This window comes from Haliotis cracherodii, unplaced genomic scaffold, assembly GCF_022045235.1.
Source record: "Haliotis cracherodii isolate W230 unplaced genomic scaffold, xgHalCrac1.p SCAF_15, whole genome shotgun sequence".
NCBI classification, from domain to species: Eukaryota; Metazoa; Mollusca; class Gastropoda; order Lepetellida; family Haliotidae; genus Haliotis; species Haliotis cracherodii.
The window spans coordinates 28,471,858-28,497,693 of record NW_027266270.1 but is presented as its reverse complement, the minus strand read 5'-3'; the positions used below and the strand labels follow the sequence as shown (position 1 = coordinate 28,497,693).

The 25,836-nt window shown below is 38.1% G+C and overlaps 1 protein-coding gene across 1 annotated transcript; it reads right to left on the bottom strand.

Moving 5' to 3' along the window:
* Positions 1 to 1,051: 1,051 nt before the first annotated feature.
* Positions 1,052 to 25,624, bottom strand: LOC139462458 (glucose-6-phosphate exchanger SLC37A4-like). Its single transcript, XM_071244192.1, has 11 exons — positions 25,456 to 25,624; positions 19,494 to 19,671; positions 18,493 to 18,630; positions 17,302 to 17,396; positions 16,616 to 16,751; positions 14,799 to 14,906; positions 13,981 to 14,139; positions 13,301 to 13,386; positions 12,888 to 12,995; positions 10,220 to 10,358; positions 1,052 to 9,006 (listed from the first exon to the last, which is right to left on the bottom strand). The coding sequence occupies exons 2-11, from the start codon at positions 19,630 to 19,632 to the stop codon at positions 8,819 to 8,821; spliced, it is 1,296 nt and encodes a 431-aa protein (XP_071100293.1). The 5' UTR covers positions 19,633 to 19,671; positions 25,456 to 25,624; the 3' UTR covers positions 1,052 to 8,818.
* Between the last annotated feature and the right edge of the window lie 212 nt (positions 25,625 to 25,836).

Here is a 25,836-nt window from a genome sequence, read left to right as displayed (position 1 = left end):
TGATCAAATTTGTATGTTTGAGCAGATAACATTATATGCAGAATGTTAACTAGTCTAGCTATGAAACTAAGCAAGAGTTATAGTTAACAGAAATGTAGTAATTTAAAAACAGCACTCCTTTGAAATCCATGTGCTTCTATTGGAAGACAAATGTCCTTATTCTTTTTATCCTTTCACGACGCAAAGCTCTTTGAAATTGTTTTTTTATCATTAGTCCATAGATATTCCTGCTCTGTTCTAAAGTGTCTTGATTGAACATTGCATAATGCAAAGCATGTAACTTTATTTCAGGTACAACGCCAAGAGGCGTCACTGGAGGCGTACCAAGCTGAAGATGTAAATGCCTGCCACTTGTGGTACATTGACTGTTTTTGTCGAGGGCTGGAAGTTGTTCACATGTCAAGTTGTCTCCCTTTACAGGATTCTTTTGGGCACAGTCTTGATGTCCATGTATTGAGGGGTTCAGTTTTCATCAACTTTGGAATGTGTGAATAAATGTGCTTCTAGGCTAATGAATGTGTTTGTGGTTTCTGGTGAATTCTTTATCAATTGATGATTGGCATGGCGTCTTACTGTGGATCAAGAGAATGTTACTATTCAGCAGAACTACCATTTTGTTATGAAGATCATGTGATCAACCATGTCATATGAAAAGACGTTGAAAGATGGTACTTGTTAACCTACCTGGCATTCAGCATTAACGCCGTAAAACAATGACTGGTCGGCTTGGACTTGGCATTATGTGTATCCCACAATGATATTGCCAAAAGCTGAGTAAAACAGTTCTCACTATGTTGTGATTAGGTGTGACTATAGGGTCCATTATCACTGTATTGATTGTATTGCAATAGTATTTCAGTAGCGTTAAACAAACTTAAAGGCTTGATAATCATATTATTGTAGCAGTGAATAACATATCCCAGACAATATAATCTGATACAATATTTATGTTTTTAATTCCTATTAATATAGCAGTCGTACAGCAAACAATTGCAATACATACATCATAGTTTGATTAATGATACACTCCAAGGTTCTACATTAATGGACAAACTATAGTATACAATAAATAAAGCACTTTATTCATCATTTGTAGAAATACAATTGGATGAAGAGATAGTCTTCAAATTGCTTCAATATTTTGACCATTCAAGCTTTTACATGGGATAAATAATGTTGTACAGAACCCGTTGGTACTAAATTGATGATCTGTTGGTTACATAAGACCAGTTTAGAACAAACTTGACAATTCAGCAATAGTTAGTAAAACTGATCAAAATTTCTTACATTAAAACTGTCCTACAGGAATTGCCTGAAGTGAAATGTAACAACATCCAGATCATGGATATGACTGCAATGGTTAATAGGAGCTGATCCCCTTTTCGCAAAAGCCTGCACCATCACCATAGCATGAACTTTAAAAATCCTGTGTTTTCCCTCTGTGTTAAACATTTCCAGTAAGAAATAATGTGTCTTAGGTTTACAAGGAAAACATTGCTAAATTGGTACATAGCCCAAGCTGGGTAATTAACACTCACCTGTTGAACACTGTTTCTGTGACTAGGACATATGTTGTTACAAGACATACCATAAACTGTAAAAGTTAGTATTAATAGGGTGTCTTACATTCCATGTCACAGCTACTTCTTGGAAGTCTGGCCCCTTGGGTATTCAGCAACCTACGCTGGTCTTAAGAGGCGACTTGATGTATCGGGTGGTCAGGATGGTTGAGTGTGGTCCCTGACTGTGCATTGTTGCTCACATCAATTACTGGATTATCTGGTCCAGACTCAATTATTTACAGACTGCTGTCATACAGCTGGAATATTGCCGAATGTGGCGTTGAACAAACAAGAAAAGGCCAGTGTGACTTACCATCAAACACTCAGATGATAATATTGAGTGAGTTAAGTTGTCATGTCACATCAGCAATGTTGCAACTATTCTCACTAAATAGCGAGGAAGTAAAACTGGATCCTGTTCTCAGATACAGTTGCCATTAGAACAAATGCCATATTCAACGTAATAAGCGCCCAGGGCACTCTCAAAATTAGAAATAGGGGGCTCTTATTAGAATATTATTTTGGTGAAAAAAAGTTAAGAGATAAATTTTGTGTTTTATGCTGACAACCTGAAATGTTTATATATGACAGATAAATTATTCCAGAATTAAATCGCTCATTATTAAGGGTGCATATAACACACAAGTGCATCTTATACGCGAATAAATTAGTCTTGTGTACATTTATCAATTGGATGGGGATCTAATTGGGATTGTTCACTAGCCAATACATCAGCAAATATCGCCGTGGGCGCTTATTACGTCGAATATGGTAACCCTTTTGGAAAGGATATTATGACTGCTTCAAGAAAAATACAAAATGTTGGCACCCATTGGTGTCGACATGAAAGGTAGTCTTCTTGGTAAGCAGTTCATAAAACAACTGCACTGAATCACCATTATCACAAAGTGAAGATTCTGGAATGGAATTGGTCCTCTGTATCCTATTCTTCTTGAAGGAGTTGATTCAAATGGAGATTGGTTAGTCAGGTCCGTGTCTTGACTGTGATTGTGTGTCATCCTGACCCTGTGTTCCTCATGTTTTCAGTCACTCGTTCAGAGTTTTCTTATAAGGGTGTATTTCAATTTTGAGGCTCACGCCATTTGAGGTCAAGACTTCCAAATTGGATCTTTGGTCCCCATGAACCCCCCTCTGTGTGTGCTACCTTTCCTGGTCCATACAGGAATATTACAGTCCACTTAGACTTAGCTGCAATATTGCTGACTGTGGCATAAATTTTGTTTGATCAAGGCCAAGTTCCATCACAAATCCAGAACATGAACTTCACTCCGTACTTCCAGTAACAGCTAATTCTAGCTTCAACATTTCCCCCCAGCTTGCTTTAGAAAAAGACCTTGTTTAAGTTGAACCACAAATCTATTAATAGATATATTATCCATTCGTGGTTGAAATAAAATACTGTGCTGCTCACTTCCTATTTATTTATGGGTCTTCAGTTTATTTATGCAACATAACAACCCACACAAATATTAACTTGCATCAATATCAAACATTCAACAACCTAGACCCAACATTACATATTCACCAACACAAAAAGCCTTCAACTGTTTAATTTTGTATAAGAACCCTTTTATTTCCTTCAGTTGATAGAAAGTGAACATATTTAGAAGCCTTTATCCAAAAAAGCTTCAGAGCAAATAGTGAGAACAGTACAGCCCTTTATAAGTGATAAATATCTGATCAAATGGATGAGCATGATCAATAAATATTTTTGAACACAGCACCATATTGTGTAAATCACACATATTCACATACAAGCTACATCCAACCCACAACCCAACCCAGTAACCATGGTAACATCACTGTTTTATCTAAAATCTAGAAGAGAGCCATCCATCCTGTCGGTCAGGGCAATGTATATATCCACTTCTCTCCTCCAATACTATGAATGTTTCATAGCCAACTTATTTGAACAGTATTTCACAGTCAACTGTGTGCCCTCCAGGATATATATGGCTGAAGAAGTGGATGTATTGCCCTGAATGACAGAGGATGGATGACAACTTAACAACAAGAGCCATGTCCCTCTGTGTTTACCTGACCAGCCAGTGTCAACATTAAACATGATACTATCTTGACTTATGGCTATAAAGTACTGCTGAATACTGCATTGACTATCTGTTTAAACTATTCTAAGAACAATATCCCCCTATTTTGTTGAACAAAGAGGAACTACATGTTCATTGGTGAACTTCCAACAATATGATGAATAAATTCATCAGTATTAGTGTATACACGTCATGAGAGAAAGAACAAAAACATACATAACTAATAATAATGACTCGTAGCATACAGAACTATTACAAATCTACAGCTGGGGGGAGATACACAAAATACAGATGACAGATGTATGTATGTAATTCACAACATCTATACACATGTGCATCTTTCAATTTCTCTCTTTTCTCAAAAAGAATAAATACAAATTAACCAATGATTAGTATTCAGGAAACGTTATCTTTGATCAAGTTGTGACTTTATTTTTTCAATAAATCCTATCTTTTCAACAGAAAATCATTCTGTACACAACAAATCAACAAAAGAGAAAAGATTACTTTTGAGCAATCGAGTGATAAGAATGATATTGAAAACATTCGCCATTAATAACAGAAGCAAACAATATAAACAAAAATAAAAACCAGGCATGAGAGCATGTGATGCAAATCCAATCAGATAGAAAAGGATCATTTGACAAAACAATGAAACCTTTACAAACACAATGTCTGTCCAAACATGATGATTAATATTATCCTACTAAAAGTATTTGACAAATGTTTACCCCCTGAAAATGTACTATAGGTATAACACATGATTGACTCTTGTGTGTACTTCATTTCAATATCTAAAACAAAATTGGACAAAGAAACAGAACATGGACATAAATGAATGCACCAATATTGATAACACGAAGACATATAAACAGTAGTCATAATAATTAGTGATCAATCAAAGTCAGCATGAAAATATTCAAAATTGCTGATTCAGCGAAAAGTAACAGTCACTCATCCAACACCCAAGCTATGATAAACTCATTTTCAGTTAGAACAACTGTAAACACAACCTGACAAAAAAATCATTGTTATTTTGTTTAACACGACCTCATAAATATTTTGAACGAAAGAAAATTATTTAACATTTTGCTTCAATGGGAAAACTGCATTTCAAAAAAGAATATTTCATTAAAAGAGTCAAGGTCTTGTTCCTTCTTTTCCAATGTCCAATTGTATCATTATATCATTTGAAAAGTATTTTGATTTTGAACTTTTGAGGCTCAGGTGATGAATGTAAATCTGATGATGAAACAGGTGTGCACACATACAAAAACATGTGCATAACAGGTGCCCTATAGCTTCATCACAACATGCCAACCCTCTATACCACATGCAGGGACAGAATCAGAGATCACCATCAGCTTTTTCAGCTGGAATGGTGACATTTTGTCCTTGAAATATACATTGTTCCATTGATGCTAACAAGTTAATGCATGAATGGATATAAGTGTAATACATATTCAATGCTATTTAAAATGAAAAAATGGATCAATGAAATATTTTGCCACCTTCTTTGTGAAACTAATCGTCTTGATCATGGTTATACATTAATATTTGCATGAGTGTGTGTCATACTGCTGCTTTTTAATCATTTTCTTTTTCTTTTTGCAGAGCCAAAGTGTGGGAGTTATTAATTCTGAAACGAGTTTCCCCATATCAGTAGGATATACACATGAGTAAGTGAGTGAGTGCCTTTTTTAACAGTATTTCAGTTATATCATGGCATGTCAGCTTGATGTGGGAGGCAAGCTTGAAAAGATGCAGGTCTCAGACAGTATGGTGCTGACAAACCTAGAAATATAATCTTGGCAAACGGGATTTGAAGCCATGTTCCCAGGTTTCTGGCACATATCTCTGCACAGTGAACTGCGGCAACTTGGATGACTTCATCATCAGTGCCCCCTGATGATATGAAAATAAGAAAGAGAGACTAAACTTTCTGATGAGAACTACCATCTTAACCTATAGATCAAGACATTGGTGTAAAGTGTTATGGGTTGGGTTCTTAACAAGGGCAGTGGGGGTGTAACAGATCCCACATTTCTACTTGGCAGAGGACGAGTACATGGGGGACTTAGAAATTCACTTATTCTGACATTTTACTTGTCCTCTAAAATTATACTGAAAGGATTGGGAGAACATTTATTGAAGAAAATACAATTGCTTTGTGAATCATCTTTTCTACTGGACTCGTACTCAACAAAGATTAACAATTATAGGTTTTATGCAATCTGTTCGGACACATGGGAAATGACTTAGCATAAGCTTAAGCACGATCAGTTTTAGCAGTTATTCAAATCATAAAGATAAACAATTGTAGATTTCAATGTTTCTATTTTAGACACAATGTTTCAATGCTGTTCTTGGCCTGATGGGGCTAGAGGTAGTCTTGAAATGTGTACAAAAATAAAGATAACAGAACTATCTGAGTTTAAGACAGAGTTTGAGAGAATCTTGTCTTATACAGGAAAGAGTCCTTGTTATTCAGAGACCTATGGACAAAGCTAGATTCCTTTTCCTGGAGATTTAACATCCTAAAGGTTCATTCTTACCAAGGTGTAAACAACCTCCTCCCTCCAAAGATCATTTTCCTTCAAATATCCTTAACTTGACGCCAATACACATGATGAATGTACACACATCAGGAAACATAAGATCTGCCTCTCCATGTTACATGAAAGCATATGGGTTTGCATACCAAAGGCTGTGAAAAGTTTAAACATATGGTTCATCATTGTGTGGGTCATTGAAAACTTGCCTTGTGAAAAGAAATTCAGTTAAATAAGTAATTTCAGGTTTTAATATAAGTTCTAAAAGAGTTATCTTTCCTTGCCTTAATGAACTTCTGTCCCCGTTTATGATGGGACTTCTGCCAACAGAAAAAAAATTGCTGACCTTGTCATTTTGAAAATAACTTTCAGGCATAACATTGTTGAATAAGGAAGTTCTTCAGACAGCCGTCAGAAATAAAAAAATATGAACATAACATCACATTAGTGAGTAATGAAATAAATGAAGACAATACAGTATAAGGAGAAAGGGACATATCTAGACTTAAGCATAAATAATAAGGACTTTATGAGGTTTAAGGACATGGGGGAGGGGGATATCTTACATAATGATACAGACTTAAGGACGTTAACATTACATATATAAAGACTTAAGGATAATATAACACGGTTTAAGGACATATACCACATGAAGACTTGACGATTTAACGACATCATGTATGAAGACAATTAAGTTCAAGATACAAGGACTTAAGGTGAAAAAACTTAAGGACATGTATGACAAGGCTATCAGAGGTCCTAAAGGAGATATGAATGGTAATAACGCTGTAAAATGACTAGATCAATGAAGATGATTATATAAAAGATCCTTCAGATATTAATCTATATCTCTACACTATCTTCTGCATAACATTCACTCCTCGCTAACCCGTACTTCCCTCAAGTTACCATCTGTTGTTTGTCCGCTTTTCTCTTTTCTTCACATCCTTTCCTATATGAATGAAACCAGTTGTGGGTCCAATCGTATGAATTTTTAGGTTGAGAGGTCAACATAATAGCTCTAAAGTTACAGTGAGACCGTTAGTAAGTAAACCCATGCTTATGGATGCTCATTGATGGGTGTGAAACATTACAAATATGTCGTTCTTATTTATAACTTATATAATTAATATCATTAATAAAGCAATCATATATTGGACATCTTGAAATTGGATATAAAATGCAAAAACGAAATGCTTTGCTCCACATTTCAATATAGTCGAGAACATAAACATGCATGTCAGATATTCAGGCTGATTTTTTGTTGTAAACTTAGTTAAAAAAATACAGGTGTGAACTTACATCGTGAGAGGTATATAGATAATGACACAATATTAATGGAGCGCAGAAAACTGCCAATAATTATTCCATGTGGATGAATGATGCATGATCAACTGACTATAACTGACAGTGTCATCAACTTGGGTTACAAAATTCATTGCTGAATGGTTCAATTTGTACTAGTATTCTGCATCAAATCAAAACATCCATGGAGAAAAACTTTCTCTTAAACTTTGGTAGAATCTCATTAAATCAGATCTAAATTCTCGCTGCCGTCAAACAAAGATCTGGGGACGTCCCATTAGGGGTCACATCAGAACGACCTTTTGCAAACTTTGGCCCACCACTGAAATGATCAAAAAGAAGTCAACATAAGCCAATTAGAAAGCAGCTTTCTTGAGCTTTTACGGCACTTGTTTCAACCTGGCGACTTCCATTTCAGACTACGCTTAAAAGATATGTTGACACAGTTCTCTATTAAAACTTTGGAAAGTGAACAAACGGAAGTCTGGAATATCTAATGTATGGTTGAGATTGTATGGCAGTGTTCCCACGGAAGCGAGAGAAAGATGATAATTTTGATGGAATCAGTCGTACGGGCCATAAATTTCATTTGGAATACCCCGTGTTAATATTTTCGATGATTAGAAAACACAATCCGACTGTCACTTTCATGATCTGGTAAGCGACGCTTTGATTGGTCGGATGAAAGGTCGTTCTGACGTGACTCATAATGGGATGTCCTCAGATCTTTGTTTAGCGGAAGCGAGAACTAAGATCTGATTTTAATGAGACTGACTTTGGTATGGCAACATGGAATGTATGGAACATTGTCACAGTTACCAAAAAAGTCTGGACTGGCAACTTTTATTATGAATTCTTGCCAGTCCTCCAGTCTGGCTGGAAAATATCTGAAATTAAAACACTGCTTTAATACTGTAAACTGATAATGAGCTTGGGTAGCTGACAAGGTCTCACACACAAAACAATGATTCCATAGTGAAGTTTTTTGCAATGGATGACAGACATCATCAGGAATCCAAAGAATCACGATTTCATGGAATATATAGAATTTCAAGCTGAAGTAATGGTAAATATTGTGTTTGTCTCAATGAGCATGTCAAAACAATGATGAGATTGGAGCCTAGCTAGGATCAACATTTGTTTTAGCTTTTATTTGAAAAACTTGATTACTTAACTGCCCATCTTGTCTTTTCAATCCGATTCAAGAACTGTTTCTGTTTAGATGTAAACACATTCACTATTCATTTATCTGGATAATTAACATCTGAATGTAAAATATGCTGAATGATATTCTGACTGAGATGTGTAATAAAACAACGATGACATCACTTCAGTTTGTTTTCTTCTCCTCGGCATTATCAACTTCTTCCTGTTCTGATGGCGGACTGAATGGCCACTGACTGAAGTAGGCAAGCAATGCTGACCCCATGGATAGATAACCAAGGACGATGAACGATGCATGCCAGTTGTAGAACCTTGCAATCAGACTGAGAGGAAGGCCTGATGCTACAATACCCACTGCAACAGAAACAATGGAGAGGTGAAGTGAAATGAGGTAAAGTCGCATTCAATATTATTACACTTATACAGCAACATGCATGCATGTGTGGCTGCTTGTAATACCCGGACTGATTATGGTTTTTTAGCCCATTGAGATACCATGGTGCAGTTTTAACATGAATACCCCACTCAGACACAGTATCCTACCTCGGTGCCGAACCTATCCTTGTTTTATTCCCTTAATGCTGAGCACCAGGCAGGATAACACCAAGTACCATCTTGTAACATCTTTTGATATGACATTGTCGGGGAGTGATCCCCCGACCTACACAGAGGCGGTCAAATGAATGAGTGAATTAGCTGGGATTAACAGTATTGTTGTTGTATCAGCTTTGTGTGGGAGTAAGCCAAAAGTGATGCATGACTTGGATGTTTACCACTATGAGCACGGGTATGGTGCTGACAAACCAAGGATTATAAGCAGGAGCCGGGCCGAACAAAGGGAAGCAACTCTGTACAGCTAACTGCAGTGTTTTACACAAATGAGCCACTGTGAAACATAGTTAAAGGTAGCTAAAAGCTTCACTTTTGGGCATGATGACTTCTATGAGCAATGTCACACAAAAGGCACCTCACAATGGGCACTTACTTCATAGCAGTATCATTAAAGTCATTAATAAAAAGACACATTTTTGATCAATCAGACCTTATAAGTCAACAACGTATTGAACTGTTTTGCTCTATGTTTGAAAAAAATGTGCAAAAAAATGCTGATCAGAAGCACAAGTGTCTCTGGCAATAAACAACTTAATGACTATTTCTACCTTGCCAGATTCATTATTTGTACAGTTTGTGAATCCTTAAATACAAACAGCAGCCTTAGAAATTCATTTTTTTAAGACTAGTTTTGAGGATGAGTATAAGTTTATTTGAATATACCTCAGAGTTGTAGCTGGTCCTTGAACAAGACAAAAATGTTGTAGCAAAATTAAAGCATTTAGTGAGTGAGTGAGTATCGTTTTACGCCGCTTTTAGCAATATTCCAGCAATATCACGGCAGGGGACACCAGAAATGGGCTTCACACATTGTACCCATAAAGCATTGAGAACTCATATACTACTAGTCAATGGGGAAAAACAGCACTGGATTTTTACTTGCCCTCAGCACAATTCAGTAGTTATGGGCTATCAGACTGGTGTGAATTTTGAAGGCTGAAAGAGAGTTACTCACGGTTAGAAGCAAGGGCTGCAATAGAATGAGCTGTTCCCTCCATGCGAGATGGAGCTGTTTCCATGGATGTGACTCCAAACATGGCTGTGGCGCCATACAGTCCAAAGCCAATACCAAACCCTAGGGCACTCACCCAAAACTGCAAAGCAATTTCAGCAAAATAAACAATTCAGCAATTCAAAGTAGAGATAATTTAGGGAAAACAACTTCATTATTTACTGTAAAGGTGATGTTTCGGTTTAGATCCTTATACCATTGTCAAGCAAGGCTTATCTCTACTTTGTCATCTGTCAACTTCTTGGTAATGCCTATCAAACAATTCAACTCAGTAATTCATTCATACAATATCTCTTAAAGCATATGTCTGTCTGTGCCAAACACTCTGGAGTCTACAAGCCTAGTCTGAACATGACTGAACACCATTTTCAGTTGATCTGTTGTTGTTTAATGCCACACTAGGCAATATTCCAGACGGCGGTCTGTAAATAACTGAGTCTGGACCAGACAATCCAGTGGTTGACATCAATGCTATTGTGTTCACTTATTAGTTGAGCTACTTGTTTTACTAGACTGAGCTCCAGATGAGTGGATAAGTATAAAACTTCCCGTGATGTCATCCCCTTTTTCTTTATGAGATTTTCTCCTTTAAGCAAGTGTTTAGACTCAATCCTGTTGAAAGCCAGGAGCAATTGAGAATATACACAGAGAGGTCTTACTTTTTTCACATGAAAATTCCATGAAAGTGAACCTGCCACTGCATGTGTCATGTTTAGTATTGAAATTAAATGTTTCCCAATGAGTCACCAGGGCAGGTGATGAAGTAATTGTTCACTGAACACATGGTTTGTTTCATCGAATGTCGCCCACCGGTTGCTGCACATGCTATCATATTAATGGTGGTTAATCGAGGCAATTTTAAGCAAGGGTACAGGTACAACATATTTGATTAATGCGAGTATCAAACTAAAAAGAGTTTTGTAAGTCAGTTCACGACCTCAAATTCAGTCTTGGTGAGAGTTGAAAGACCTCAGGGGACACTTGGTCTGATTTTTCTCTTTCCACCTCAAGTCTTACTACTTCCACCAAGACCAAGTCTGAGGTCTGAGATCCCTTACTTACAGACTGCTATGATAGATGCAGGGATAGATCTAGGATGTATATATTATCTAGCCAACTGAAGTGGCTAGAATTTTTGGTGATAATTTTGGACATATGGGTAATTGGATAGGAAATACATGCATTGTCAATTTTTTCAAACAGTGTTATTACCTTTGATTTTACATGAAATGTCTTATTACATGGAGTCTACATGGAAGGAAAGAATTAAGGGAGCTCATGAATTCGAAGAAAAACTCAGTTTACCACCAAGGAGAACTACATTGACCACAACAATAACGAGGTGTCACAATACTGAATGTTAGTAACGTGTGTGACCCCGAAGACTCTGGACAACTGCCTAGGCATTTATATTGCTCTGTATGAGATTCCTGAAGAGCTAATAATGTCCTTGACATGATGATTAAGAACATCCCAAAGATGTGCAATGGGTTTCAAGTCGGAACATCTGGCAGGCCAGGGCAGCAGCATATCCATGGAGACTTTAGCACTGTGAGGATGGATGTTGTCCTGTTGAAACTCAAACAGTCGCCCCGCCATGGGCGCAAACAATGCCACTACTGACCTCAACACTCACTCATGGTAAAGAATACCAGTGACCCTGCTATCAAGGCAAATGAGGTCAGTCTTGATGTCAAACGTGATCCCACTCCACACCATCGGATGCCATACCACCATACCCACTCTAAACGTAAAGATTTGTCATTCTGATTTCTGCCACAGGAAAACGACTTTTGAGACCAGCCAATTACAGACCATACGTTCGCCAAATCTTATGCTCTAAACACAGGGTAACTTGTGAAGAGGATTTAAAGCAATCCCGTAAAGTGATGAGCCTTCTTTCTCAACGGTTGTTTTGGGCTGTTTGCCAGTCATGATACCACAATGACACATGCATTGTCTCTATGATTACCTGCACCACATCTTTGATACATGATTTCCATGTGCATGTGAGTTTCACTGCTGTGTTTAGTCACACTGAGTGCAGTGGTATGTTTGCACTGTTGATAGTTGGGATGTTCCCATACCTGAGGCTTCATGAATTATGTATTTGCTTATTTTTTCTATCTGTATATTTATGGAAAATGGACAGCCTCTTATGTGAAGGTCGAGTGTTATTAACCTACTGAAGATAACAGTGTCGTCAGATATGACAACTTGACTTACTTTCGGTGAGTCCTCCTGAACACAGTACATGTACTACTACCCTGACAACTTGACCTACTTTAGGTAAGTCCTGAACATACCACATGTTCTAATACCCTGACAACTAAACTTACTTTAGGTAAGTCCTGAACATACCACATGTACTACTACCCTCACGACTTACTTTAGGTAAGTCCTGAACATACCACATGTACTACTACCCTGACAACTTGACATACTTCAGGTGAATCCTGAACACAGCACATGTACTACTACCCTGACAACTTGACATACTTCAGGTGAGTCCTGAACACAGCACTAGTACTACTATCCTGACAACTAGACTTACTTTAGGTAGGTCCTATTGAACATAGCACATCTACTACTATCATGTCATTTGACTTACTTTAGGCGAGTCCGCCTGAACGTAGTACAGCAAAAGGTAGATACACACAGCTGTCATCCAAGTAAACCACAACACCACCTTGAGACGTGGATTCACCTGCCATCCTTTCTGTAATAAAGAGTAGCATCAGTCTGAGTAAATTCACTCAAGCACTGAAACAAAGTAGTTGTCTATGACATCTACAACAAGTCTGAGAAGGTTTGGAATACAATTGTGTCTGCCCGGAGAGTGGAAAGTTGGTGGTTTGATCCCTTGCCTCATCATACAAAAAGACGTTAAAAGATGGTATTTGTTGTTACCCGGTATGGATAAAACAAGGCCTGGTAGGCTTAGTCAGTTTGCTGCAATCATCCTGAACAAGATGTTAAACCCCATCTCACATCTCACAATCCAACATGGTATCTCATACTAACCTTATAAACCAAATAATCCGATATGTAGCCTGCCAGTACAGATCCCACAATTCCACCAACTTCCTGGCTGCTTGTGAAAGCACTTCCTGTAAGACAATGAAAACACCATATATGTTTTTCAGTGAAACCTTGTAAAACATGTGCATGTCCAAGAAAGGAAGTCCACTTCTCTCGAAACTAAGGATAATTCGACATGGTATTGATGATCCCTGGGATTTTACTGTATGTAATGTTGATAACTATAGTCACTTAAAATATTTAATCACAAGATGGCATCTTCTCTCATCAAAGCATGATAAGTTTGAGTTTCATAAATTTATTTGAAGCCTAGCAATCGTTTATATTGAATGTGGCATCTGCAGCAAATATAGGTTAAAAAACTATCCAAGTTTCCTCAGAGTTTGCCTATTTATTTATGTTTGTGTACTTATTCTGACATAGATGTAATTTTCATTTCATTTACAGGAAAATTACTTATAATTGTAAAATCCATGGTCTTAACCATTGAATGTTATGGCCTTAAACACTAATTGTTATGGGCCTTAACCATTGATTGCTATGGTCTTTTCAATGAAATGTCTCCTTTTCAAGACAAGGCATCAACATTCAAGTCATCTTAGGTTTAAACCTTGATTCATGTGTCACACCACTCCCTAAAATTACGTTCATGTAAACTGTACCAATAAATGATGGTTGCCCCTTCTCTTCTATGAGATAGAGCTGGCCCCAATCGTTACATCCGCCACGTATGAAGGAGACAATCCAGTAGTTGATGCAGACCATCACGTACAACGGACAGCGGAATAACACCGGCAGACGAGATTTCTGCTGCGCTAATGCTGGCAATTACAAGAAGCATATCTCTACATGAACATCATGCATGTATATATATATGGACGACAGTTTCTTGGTCTATATCTTCATCATTAACTGTCTGGTATTGATCCAAACAAATTGGCAGACCGGCCTGTACTGACATTCATACATCAGAGAGCTGAGTTTCCTTATACCGAGAATACACAATGACAACAATGTCAAATCAGAATAATGAAACACAAGCCCTGCCCATTCTATTATGAGCTGATCAGGAAACAGTAGTTCACATGTGGGCATGGCTTTTTTTCAGTTCATGAAAGTACAAAGTATATATTTGGCAATATCAACCTTTTTCGATTTGACATTGCACTACTGAAGTATTAATTCAATTGAAAAATAAATCCATCATGAAGGAAAATAATTTATGCATTGTGACAAAGATCATGGATTAGAAATAGGGATCAGAAGGATTTGAATTTGATCCAGGACAAGTGCAAATTTACTTTCCAACATAAACAGTTCACTTGCCCTCATGACCTTAACATCCCTAATTTAGTCCCTACAAATCCAAACATGAGCCAGTTCATATGCTGACATAAGCAGACACTCAAATGGGTCTTGTCTAAATGTTGCACAAGTGAAATTGTTTGCATATGTATCCCTATCCTATAAAGTTACTTACAGAAATCTTTGAGTTTAGGAGCATCGGGTCTGGCCCTTGGTTCACTGCCCGGGGGATAGTCCTGCAGCAGCAGCAGACACACCCCAGAAAAACACATCGCCATCAAACCTGCAACATGAAAGACGCAATGGGGAAAACACATTGCCAGCAACCCTGCAACACACAATGGGGCAAAAACATAGCCAGCATGCGATGCAAAGATCCTATCTGCCCACCTGATGCATTTATTCCTTCTGCCTCCCCGGTGCAATGATCCTTTCTGCCCACCTGATGCATTTATTCCTTCTGCCTCCCCGGTGCAATGATCCTTTCTGCCCACCTGATGCATTTATTCCTTCTGCCTCCCCGGTGCAATGATCCTTTCTGCCCACCTGATGCATTTATTCTATCTGCCCACCCGGTGCAATGATTCTATCTGCCCACCTGATGCATTTATTCCTTCTGCCTCCACGGTGCAATGATCCTTTTCTGCCCACCTGATGCATATATTCTATCTGCCTCCCCGGTGCAATGACTCTATCTGCCCACCTGATGCAATTATTCTATCCGCCCGCCTGATGCAATGATTCCTATCTGCCCACCCGACGCAATGATTCTATCTGCCCACCTGATGCAATGATTCCATCTGCCCACCTGATGCAATAATTCCATCTGCCCACCTGATGCAATGATTCCATCTGCCCACCTGATGCAATGATTCTATCTGCCCACCTGATTCCATAATTCTATCAGCCCACCTGATGCAATGATTCTATATGACTACCTGTTGTAATGATTCCATCTGCCAACCTGATACAATTATTCTGCCCACCTGATGCAATAATTCTATCTGACCACCTGATGCAATGATTCTATCTGCCCACCTGATGCAATGATTCCTATCTGCCCACCCGACGCAATGATTCTATCTGCCCACCTGATGCAATGATTCCATCTGCCCACCTGATGCAATAATTCCATCTGCCCACCTGATGCAATGATTCCATCTGCCCACCTGATGCAATGATTCTATCTGCCCACCTGATTCCATAATTCTATCAGCCCACCTGATGCAATAAATTCTATATGACTACCTGATGTAATGATTCCATCTGCCAACCTGATACAATTATTCTGCCCACCTGATGCAATGATTCCATCTGCCCACCTGATGCAATGATTCCATCTGCCCACCTGATGCACTGATTCCATCTGCCCACCTGATGCACTGATTCCATCTGCCCACCTGATGCAAGGATTCCATCTGCCCACCTGATGCACTGATTCCATCTGCCCACCGGATGCAATAATTCTATCTGACCACCTGATGCAATGATTCTATCTGCCCGCCTGATGCAATAATTCTTATCTGCCCACCTGATACAATGATTCTGCCCACCTGATGCAATGATTCTTATCTGCCCACCCGATGCAATGATTCCATCTGTCCACCTGATGCAATGATTCCATCTGCCCACCTGATACAATGATTCTGCCCACATGATGCAATAATTTTATCCGCCCACCTGATGCAGTGATTCCATCTGCCCACCTGATGCAGTGATTCCATCTGCCCACCTGATGCAATGATTCTTATCTGCCCACCCGATGCAGTGATTCCATCTGCCCACCCGATGCAATGATTTCATCTGCCCACCTGATGCACTGATTCCATCTGCCCACCTGATGCACTGATTCCATCTGCCTATATGATGCAATAATTTTATCCGCCCACCTGTACAATGATTCCATCTGCCCACCTGATGCAAGGATTCTATATGCCCACCTGATGTAACGATTCCATCTGCCCACCTGATGCAATGATTCTATCTGCCCACCTGATGCAATGATTCCTATCCTCCAGCCGTGCGAGGTAACAAGGGCTGCTGACACCAGTGGACCCATGGTGCCAGCAGTGTTCATGGACGTAGACAGTATGCTCCACCACGTGCCAAACTGATCCGGAGAGAACCACTGCAATGGTAATAATGTCCGTTCTAACAGGAATCAGTCTCTGCATCTGCCATGCTCAGTAATAATTATTTTAATTTAAAAGAAATCTATGGCATAATTTATTTCTCCCTATTGTTGTTTTCCATTTTCATTAAAGTTATTGGTATATGTTATTTTAGAAAAAATATCCACAGTATTTTAAAACATTTTTGAACAATGTTTTACTGTTTATTCAACTGTCAGACATGTAGTTCAGGCCTTGAGTGTACAGTAGCTCTGAAACCATGGCAATGTACTGCTCTGTTCTTACTACTTTTGCTAGTGCAAAGCTACAAAACCGTCCTACTAGCCTTTAGTTCTTATAACATATAATGCCTTCAAAAGCTCCATTAGAGAACGCCAAATAAAAACAAACTCTCTAAAACTATACTTAACAATGCATCAATTTCAATTACAAATATATCAAAGATAAAGAGGTTTGAAAAACTAAAATATAATAGAAAGCAATGGGTCTTTGACAACATCTCAAATTCTTCTGCCCATTGCCAGTCGACACCTGAATATAGCCTACCCGTTTAATGAGCACAGCACACGCCGGCCAGCCTGTCCCCTGTACTATACCATTGAGGAACCAGATGACTGTGAACATCATCCATGAGTTGAACACTGCAATACACAATACAAACATGAGACACTTAAATTCAAGGCATTTTCAAGACTTTCAACTGTCACTTTCAAGGCTTTTTTGTTTGGGTTATTAGCCTTACTGTCAATATGTTTCTTTAAATCCAGCATACCAGATATCAGTCGTAAGACCTAAGAGCGAGTGAGTGAGTGAGTAAGCAATATCATGGCGGGGGACACCAGAAATGGGCTTCCCGCATTGTGCCCATGTCAGGAATCGAACCCGGGTATTCGGCATGACGAGCGAATGCTTTAACCACTAGGCTACCCGACCGCCCCGTAAGACCTAAGAAGCAGCATGAACATCACAACTTTTCCAACAAATACATTTTCACAACCAAGAAATAAAATAAATTAAGCCATAAATATTACTACTTTTAAATCAAGCATATCAAATTTTGTACTAATTCAAGGTTCTTCAAGCTATTTTGGTGATTTTCAAAGCCTTTCAACGTTGACACTAAAAATCAAGGCTCTTGAAAAGAGGGTCCTTTACATGTAAGGCCTTTTCAAGCCTGTACAAATCCTGGACAATACATATTTGAAAAATTGTAGTAAATACTTTAAACAGGCAGTAGTATTAGACCATGAGAAATCAGTCATGCCAGTCATTCAGTCAGTTCAATCCTGCTGTGAGAACGTGATGACAATCTGTCACTTTAGCTACAAGTCCAAAGATTGATTCTAGTAGTACCATTCTGTTAGATCTAGTTAGCTCCACTCATGATTGTCCATATAATAACACTAAACAAAAATGTGCTGTAAACCAAGTTTAGGCAAGTAGACTCAAAGGTTTTGGAACAGACTGATCAATAGTTTAGATACCCAGTAATCTTCTGTAAAAAATCTGGGTTTGTTTTTTGTTCTTTGAATATCAAGACTGTCTAGATTTTAGGGATTTAGGAATATTTTTTTCTGCTTCAATGTCTACTAAGAAAAAAGAAATGAAAATGGTTTCTGTCTTAACTATGTGATGGGAATTCATTTTGTGGAAAGGGGGCCTGTTCTATTGGGGAAATCCCAGAAGTTGTGAGGATATGAGCTGTGTCTGGGTCTGACTACTGCAGCAAGTACTCACCTGTAAATACGACGGCAGTGAGTCCGGTGAAGAACAGTCCCGCAGCAAACAGGAAGGTGGGGCTGTAGAAGTCGACCATGATGCCGCTGATGAACTTGCTCACCATGTAGCCAAACATCTGACTGCTCACTATCAAACCTGGACAAATACCTCAGTTATTAGATTTTCAAATTGGCAAATGGATACATTCTGATTCATGTTCTAACACCAAAAAATACTTGTTCAAGGAGGGATAAGCCATGCAAACCAGTGCTAGATAACATGATCAACAATCCACCTTGTTGTATGGGGTACTTCAGCCTTCAGTGAGACAAGCATGGCATACTTCTGCCATGAAATCCCCACAGTGAGACAAGCATGGCATACTTCTCCCGTGAAGTCCCCACAGTGAGACAAGCATGGGATACTTCTGCCCTGAAGTCCCCACAGTGAGACAAGCATGGGGTACTCTTCTTGTGAAGTCCCCACAGTGAGACATCCATGTGGTACTTCTCCGGTGAAGTCCCAACAGTGAGACAAGCATGGGTTATTCAGGACCTACTCTCCCCAGAATTCCCAGTGGAAGACAAGCCTAGCATGGAATATTGGTGATCCATTCTGTTGTTCCCACAGGGGAGCCATTAGAGACATACAAGCTCTGAAATCCCAATGAGGACATAAGCAAGGGTCACTGTGGACTTAGTGTACCCCAGAATCTCCACTGGGGAGAAAAGTATGGGGTATTGGGGATCTATTCTGCCCTGCGATCCAAAAGCATAGAGTCAGTGGGGATTTATCCTGTCCCTGCAATTCTCAGGGGAGAAGAAGTGTACTCTGCACAAGATTCCCAATGGGGAGATAACATGTAATGTTCAGAACCTATCCTGCTCCTGCAGGGAGACTAGTACGCTCAGCATGGTCACTGGGGACCGATTCATCCCCAGAATCCTCAAGGGGAGACAAGCATGTTGAATTGGGGAATTACTGTATTACTGAATCCTGGTGTCCATTGATGAACTTACCTAGCTGGCTTTTCTCTAAGACATCTTCCTCCATGATGGCAGGTGTGGAGAAGGAGAAGGACTTCCTCACATAGACAAACAGCATGTAGCCCACATAGAGGCTTGAAAACATGACCATCTGCTGACAGTATGTCACCATGGTGAACGGGTGGGGCTCAACAATGGGGAATGTTCAACACTGAATGATAGAGAAAAAAACACATAAGGGATATTATATTTTGTAAAAGTGCTTTCTACAGCATTTCTTTGAAAGCATTCAAGGCTCCCAGCAAAACATTCTGAGTTAGTAAGGGAGCAAGTTTGGCATAGCGCCACTTTGAACAGTTTGTTGTTTAACACCGCACTCAGCAACATGCCACCTATATGACAGCAGTCTGTAAATAATCAAGTCTGGACCAGATAATCCAGTGATTGATATCGTGAGCATCAATCAATCCAATTCTGATATGATGACATGCATCAACCAAGTCAGTGAGTCTGACCACCCGATCCCTTTATGGGATGGGTTGCTGAAGACCTATTCTAACCTGGATCTTCACGGGTTCTTTGAACAGTAATAGGTTCCAGGAACTGAGCATATATAGATCATATATAAAAGGGAACTAGGGAAAGGTGCATATTTATTTTATTGTAATTTCTTTGAGAAGGGAATTTGCTCAGAAACATTTAATTTCAACAGGACATGTTCAAGGCATGTTATCTTTTTTCAAGGCCTTTTCAAGGCCTTTACAAGGTGGCTTCTAAGTTCAAAGGCTTACGACTCAAAATACGATTGCCATGATTTAATGAAATGAGGTTTAACTTCATGTAAAGGATTTTTGCACTTACATTGCAACGTGCATGTATGCATTTGTTTGAATGCTTGTACCATGTGCAGTAGTCTGGACTTAAGCCGTGTTAGCCCACTGAAATACCATGCCACAGTTTAACGTGAATACCCCACTCAGACACAATATATTGACTCCAAGACGACCAGTTTTAATCCCTTTAATGCGCTCAGCCAGGCAGGTTAACAACAAGTACAACCTTTTATCTTCTTAAGGTGTGACGCAGCCAGGGATCAAACTACCGACCTTCTGCAGTATTTAGCAATGCAATATGAACATCCTCTAAGTTTGCAGTTTAAAACATATACAAGTATGTTCACTACCACATCTCAATCACTCGATAACTAACAGATACATCTAGACATCTGCATCATCTGACAACTGTTAGTGTAGTTATTGACACTATCAGTTTCAATCTTTCAAAAACCTGTACATCATAAAAGTAATACAGAGGTACTGGAGCTCACCTTGCTAAGAAAGGAAATGTTGCCACTAAAACCATGTAAACCATTAGTAAACAGGTAATTAGGGTTGGCAAAAAAAGATTGATAATTGGAATTATCGTTGATGGGAAGAAATATGAAAAAACGAGATATGAAAATTGTGTTATCGATAATATCTTACATAAACTATTGTGATGAAATAAAGTTTAGATTTACCAAAACAGACTTGTTATTGTCAATAACGTCAATTGCTGAAGATGGAGGGTAACCATTTTTGTTATATCTCCAAATGTTCAAAAAGTAATCCCTGCATAAGTGTAACACCACTCACCAGTGGAGTGAAATATCTTCATTTCTTTCAGAAGTTTTTGAGTGTATTTTCTCAAAGATACTTCTCTGATATCTATCGATAATTAATCGATATTTAGTTAATGATTATCAACCTCTATGATCTGTATTGATAGTCAGCCCTACAGGTCATACAGTTGATATATGCTGAAGACACACATTCATAAAGATTACCATGAGTACGATGAACTAAATAAAAAGAAAAGAATAATGTTCTTTACTTCATTTTCAGGATTTGAATTTTTTTGTTTTGGTCAGATGGTAAAGATTCAAAAAACTATAACAAGGCTGAAATGAGTCACCTATACAATGAGATTATAATCAGCAAATTGTATCGATACATAATACGGTGAACTCGTTTATAACCAACTGACAGATATAATGAACCTACTTTTGGGTCCCAGCCATTTGCTGCATATATGTTTAAAATGAACTGTGGTCATAAGAAACTAAAATAAGGGGTCCATTTGAGTTCGTTATAACTGTAGTTTATTGTACTTCATACAGGGCTCAAGATAAAAAAAAAGTAGCCATTCAGTTTATACTCACTTCTTATCATTCAGTTTGGGTATTGATAGTCATATCTGGGTATTGGATATTAGGTTTTCCTTTGTTCTATCAAAATTAGAAAACCTTCAATCAACTTGCCTATGACATTGTAAATCATGATAAATATCTTTTCTATCATGAGTGAGTTGGGTTTAACAATATTCCAGTTATATTGCGGAGTGTCAGCTTAATGTGGGAGGAAAGCCCGAAGTGATGCAGGTCTCAGACATTTACCACTTTGGTGGAACACATGAGCACGGGTATGGTGCTGACAAACCTAGAAATATAATCAGGGCGAGCCGGGATTTGAACCCACAATCATAGGTTCCTGGCATGCCCAAGGGACACAACATCTCTTCTATCAAGGAGGAATGCGTTCTCTTCATGATTGCTTTTTAGATGCAGAGACTTATCTAGGATTCCACACCAAGTGCCTTTGGCAGGCAAACTGGGGGAAAAATTCAAGATATATTTCAATTCTTTTTATTTGTTTTAATGTTTTTATTTTAATAAATTCTGAGAAAATGGGAAATGTTTAATTGAATTTGGGAATGTTTACTGTCATTAACTGCAGACTTAGGGCCGAATATCGGCTTCTGAATGTGTCTCGAAAAATCTCTACAGATGTTTGAAGTGATCAGAGACTATACTTTGCATTTTATCCATTACTGTTTAAATATTTAAAGTTATTATAGTTAAAGTTTGTTGTTGTGCAAGCGATTTTTCTGTTCAATTCAAAATAGAAACATATTTGGAAGTACCTCCACTGAAATAAATTAACAGATGCCAAGTCAAAATTAAAGCAGTAAGGAATATCATTTAAGTGGTTTACATAACTGACAATATTTACTGACAAAATTCATATTATTCTACCAAACATCAAAATGAAAAGACTATAATAACAGTAAGTTTCTCCAGCTTGTCAATCAAGTGTACTTTGGATGACAATCTAAAACACTACAACCCATAATGCAACATCAATAACCCATAATGCAACATCAATAACCCATATGTGAGAAGATGGCCTAAAAATGTAGTTAACTACCTAAAACCATTTTCAGGAGATACCCTTAACTAGATTACATAAGTTACAATGACCCCTATCACAGCCAGGTCGAGACCCATGAAGATACAGAGTAGAATAGGTCTTCAGCAACCAATGCCTGCCGTAAATCTGTTGAATCAATTAATTTGTACAGTCAGCAACATAGTTTACTTTACCTCATCTGACACTGACTGATAAGCAGATGTGTACATAATGCTGTAATACTATCTTGCTTCAGCTGATGCCACAACACTGTGTAGGTGTCATTGGAATAGGTTGCAGGGCAATTTATGCACAAAACCAATTACCTACATCATAGTCTGACATAGAAACACCTCACCAATAAAAGAAGCATCTGTCAAATGAAACACCAAAATGCAAACATCTATTTTAAAAACGTTTCTCCAAAGTGTTCTATAAGGGTGTATTTACACATTGTTTTATCCACAATTAGATTCTTCTAAAAGTGGGAAGTTTTTACACATACTTATACATCTCTGTCCGATTGTTACACATTAATAAAAATTAAAACAAGATGATGCATGACATCACAAGGAAGGTTTGTACAGGCATCAAGCCTAGCATTGCTTAATATGCTTATAAATTGGTGTCAAAGGGACAGGACATCAACCTGTCAACCTGTCTGCAAACTACCAAAGCATCATATTGTAATCTAGGCTTTGATAAACACTAATCTCATCAAGGTGGCAATGGGTATTTTGTAATTCATCCGTAAGAAAAACACACAAGCTGATTCTTCAATTTGCCTCTAATAAAAAAGCATTTCTGAAGCCAGTTTACTCTGTGCAGCGCTTGCATTGTCGGTTTCTTTGGCGGAGCTCTACCATTTTGATTTGAGGACTGCATCATGTGACGTCACACTCGAAAATTATTTCATGCATAATTAAAAACACACAGAACCGTTGATGTGCAGTCCCTTAATTCATTTACATAAAAAATGTGACTTATCCTATGAATTTTGCACAAAAGGAAATAGTTCTGATCTCAACCATCAAACTCCTCCAATAAAGTTCACTTCATTTCTAAACTTTCCACTGCCTTTTCGTGCACCTCTAGTAATCTGCAAAAGATTTGTATCCGCCGTATTGCTAATTTTTGACAAGGCATTTATACCCAATTGCCAGGTTCATTTTTGCATTTTACCCTTTGCATATTTATTCGGGCTGCAACAAATACAGTATGAGGTGAATACGATTTGTATCACCAAAATAGGGTAACAAATACAAATAATAATTCACGAATACAATAACAAGTCAGCAGTTGATGAATTATTTGTTAATGTTATATTCAGTGAAACAATAAGAACATTATTTTTTTTAAATGATTTGTTAGTTATTAATATATTATACATTTATATACTGCACTTATGCAGGTACTAGTATCTGCTCAAATGAGACAATGACCAGTGACCACAATACTGTTATATCAAATATCATAAGAGTGTTGTCTTTAAAGAAATCTATGCATATAATATGTTCTTATGGACACTTTTAGGTACAGGGTATGTAAATGCACATGATTCATAAATATTTGATTCTAGTGGCCAAGAATAACGGATTCAATTCATGAATGGATACGGTTCAATTCACCGAATACACGAGTGAATCGTAACAGCCCTAATATTTACCAAAGAAAATATGGTGAAACATTTTCCTAGTGCAGGACTAAATATTGTGAGAAACAGCCTGGAATGAATTTCATGTCTATGGTCTAAATGCAATTAGTGACTTGCACAAATGTGAGACAATGTCTACTTTTCTCATCTACAGGGTTATCATGGATTGCCAGATAATGACATATGCATGATATGAGTTAGCCTGGTACTTTTGTGTGACGTCTTGAATCAACTTGCTATAAAGCTTAAACTTGAGAGCCAAACATATTCCCTATTCATATGACCTATTTTCTTGGCATGCAGAAAAACTATGATTATGTTTCTGGGCTTGTCAGCACCATACATGTGCTCATGATGGGTTTCACCAAGGTGGTAAATGTCTCAGACCTGCATCACTTCAGGATTTCCTCCAACATCAAGCTGACATGCTGTGATATAACCTGAATATTGTTCAGAGCCGTATAAATACAACTCACTCACTCCTTTCTTGTCAATTGGCATGCAAGCATGGCACGGCAGAAGTACCAATATGCAGCTGCAATGGGTAACATGAAGGGGTGCCACGCCCACCCCATGCCTGTCCCTTTTTTGCTTCAATCTAAACATTTATAAGTCAAAACATTTATGACAGCTGAACTAACCCATTTGGTAGTACACATAATAATGCCACTTCCATACAAAAATTGAATAGAAGAATATTTCAATACTTGTGTATATCTAGCATTTCTCGCATTAACATGAATATCAACTATTCTTAACAAACTTTACTTCTCCTTTAAAAGAAAATCTGTATATGTGCTTGAGTTCCTGTTGTAATATGGCAACCGATCACAATGGTAAAAGAAATGTTCTGTTGAAGCGTGGGTCCAGAAAACATGGCAAAGAACGCCATAATAGCAATAATACTAAATATAAGGGATAATTTTGTTAATATCTACCGATACTTGACATAATAAAATACTGACGCCATCCTGGGCCTTTTTTTATGATACCGATACTGGGTAACTTAATACATTTATTAAGCATTCTGGAATAAACTAAAACTGGATCTAGTCTGGATGTTGAGAAATACCAACAGAATCCCACTCAGTGAATCCCCCCCACGTCTTCTTACCAGCTCTCAAACACTATCTACGTGTCGTCATCCGCAACTCGGTCCTCTTTACAACATCATATATCGTGAAAACTCAGGCAGTGCAAAAGTACATGTACTTCATAAGAACAAATGTAAACAACCAAAACGTCAACTCAAGATAAACAACACGCACTACCGGCAATAAACTGGTTTCACTGTTGGAACGCGACACAAGATTAGCGCATCTATTAGTTTTGGTAGACAAGAGCCCAGTCAAAATAGACAGGGACTTACCTCCCTTTAAAGGGGGCGTAACTTATACATTTGATTTACTAACTGCGCCACTAAAAAAATACGCTGTGTTGATTGTTTTCCTAATTTGTCTTTTCCATAATGGATATAAGTTAAATACATTTCTTC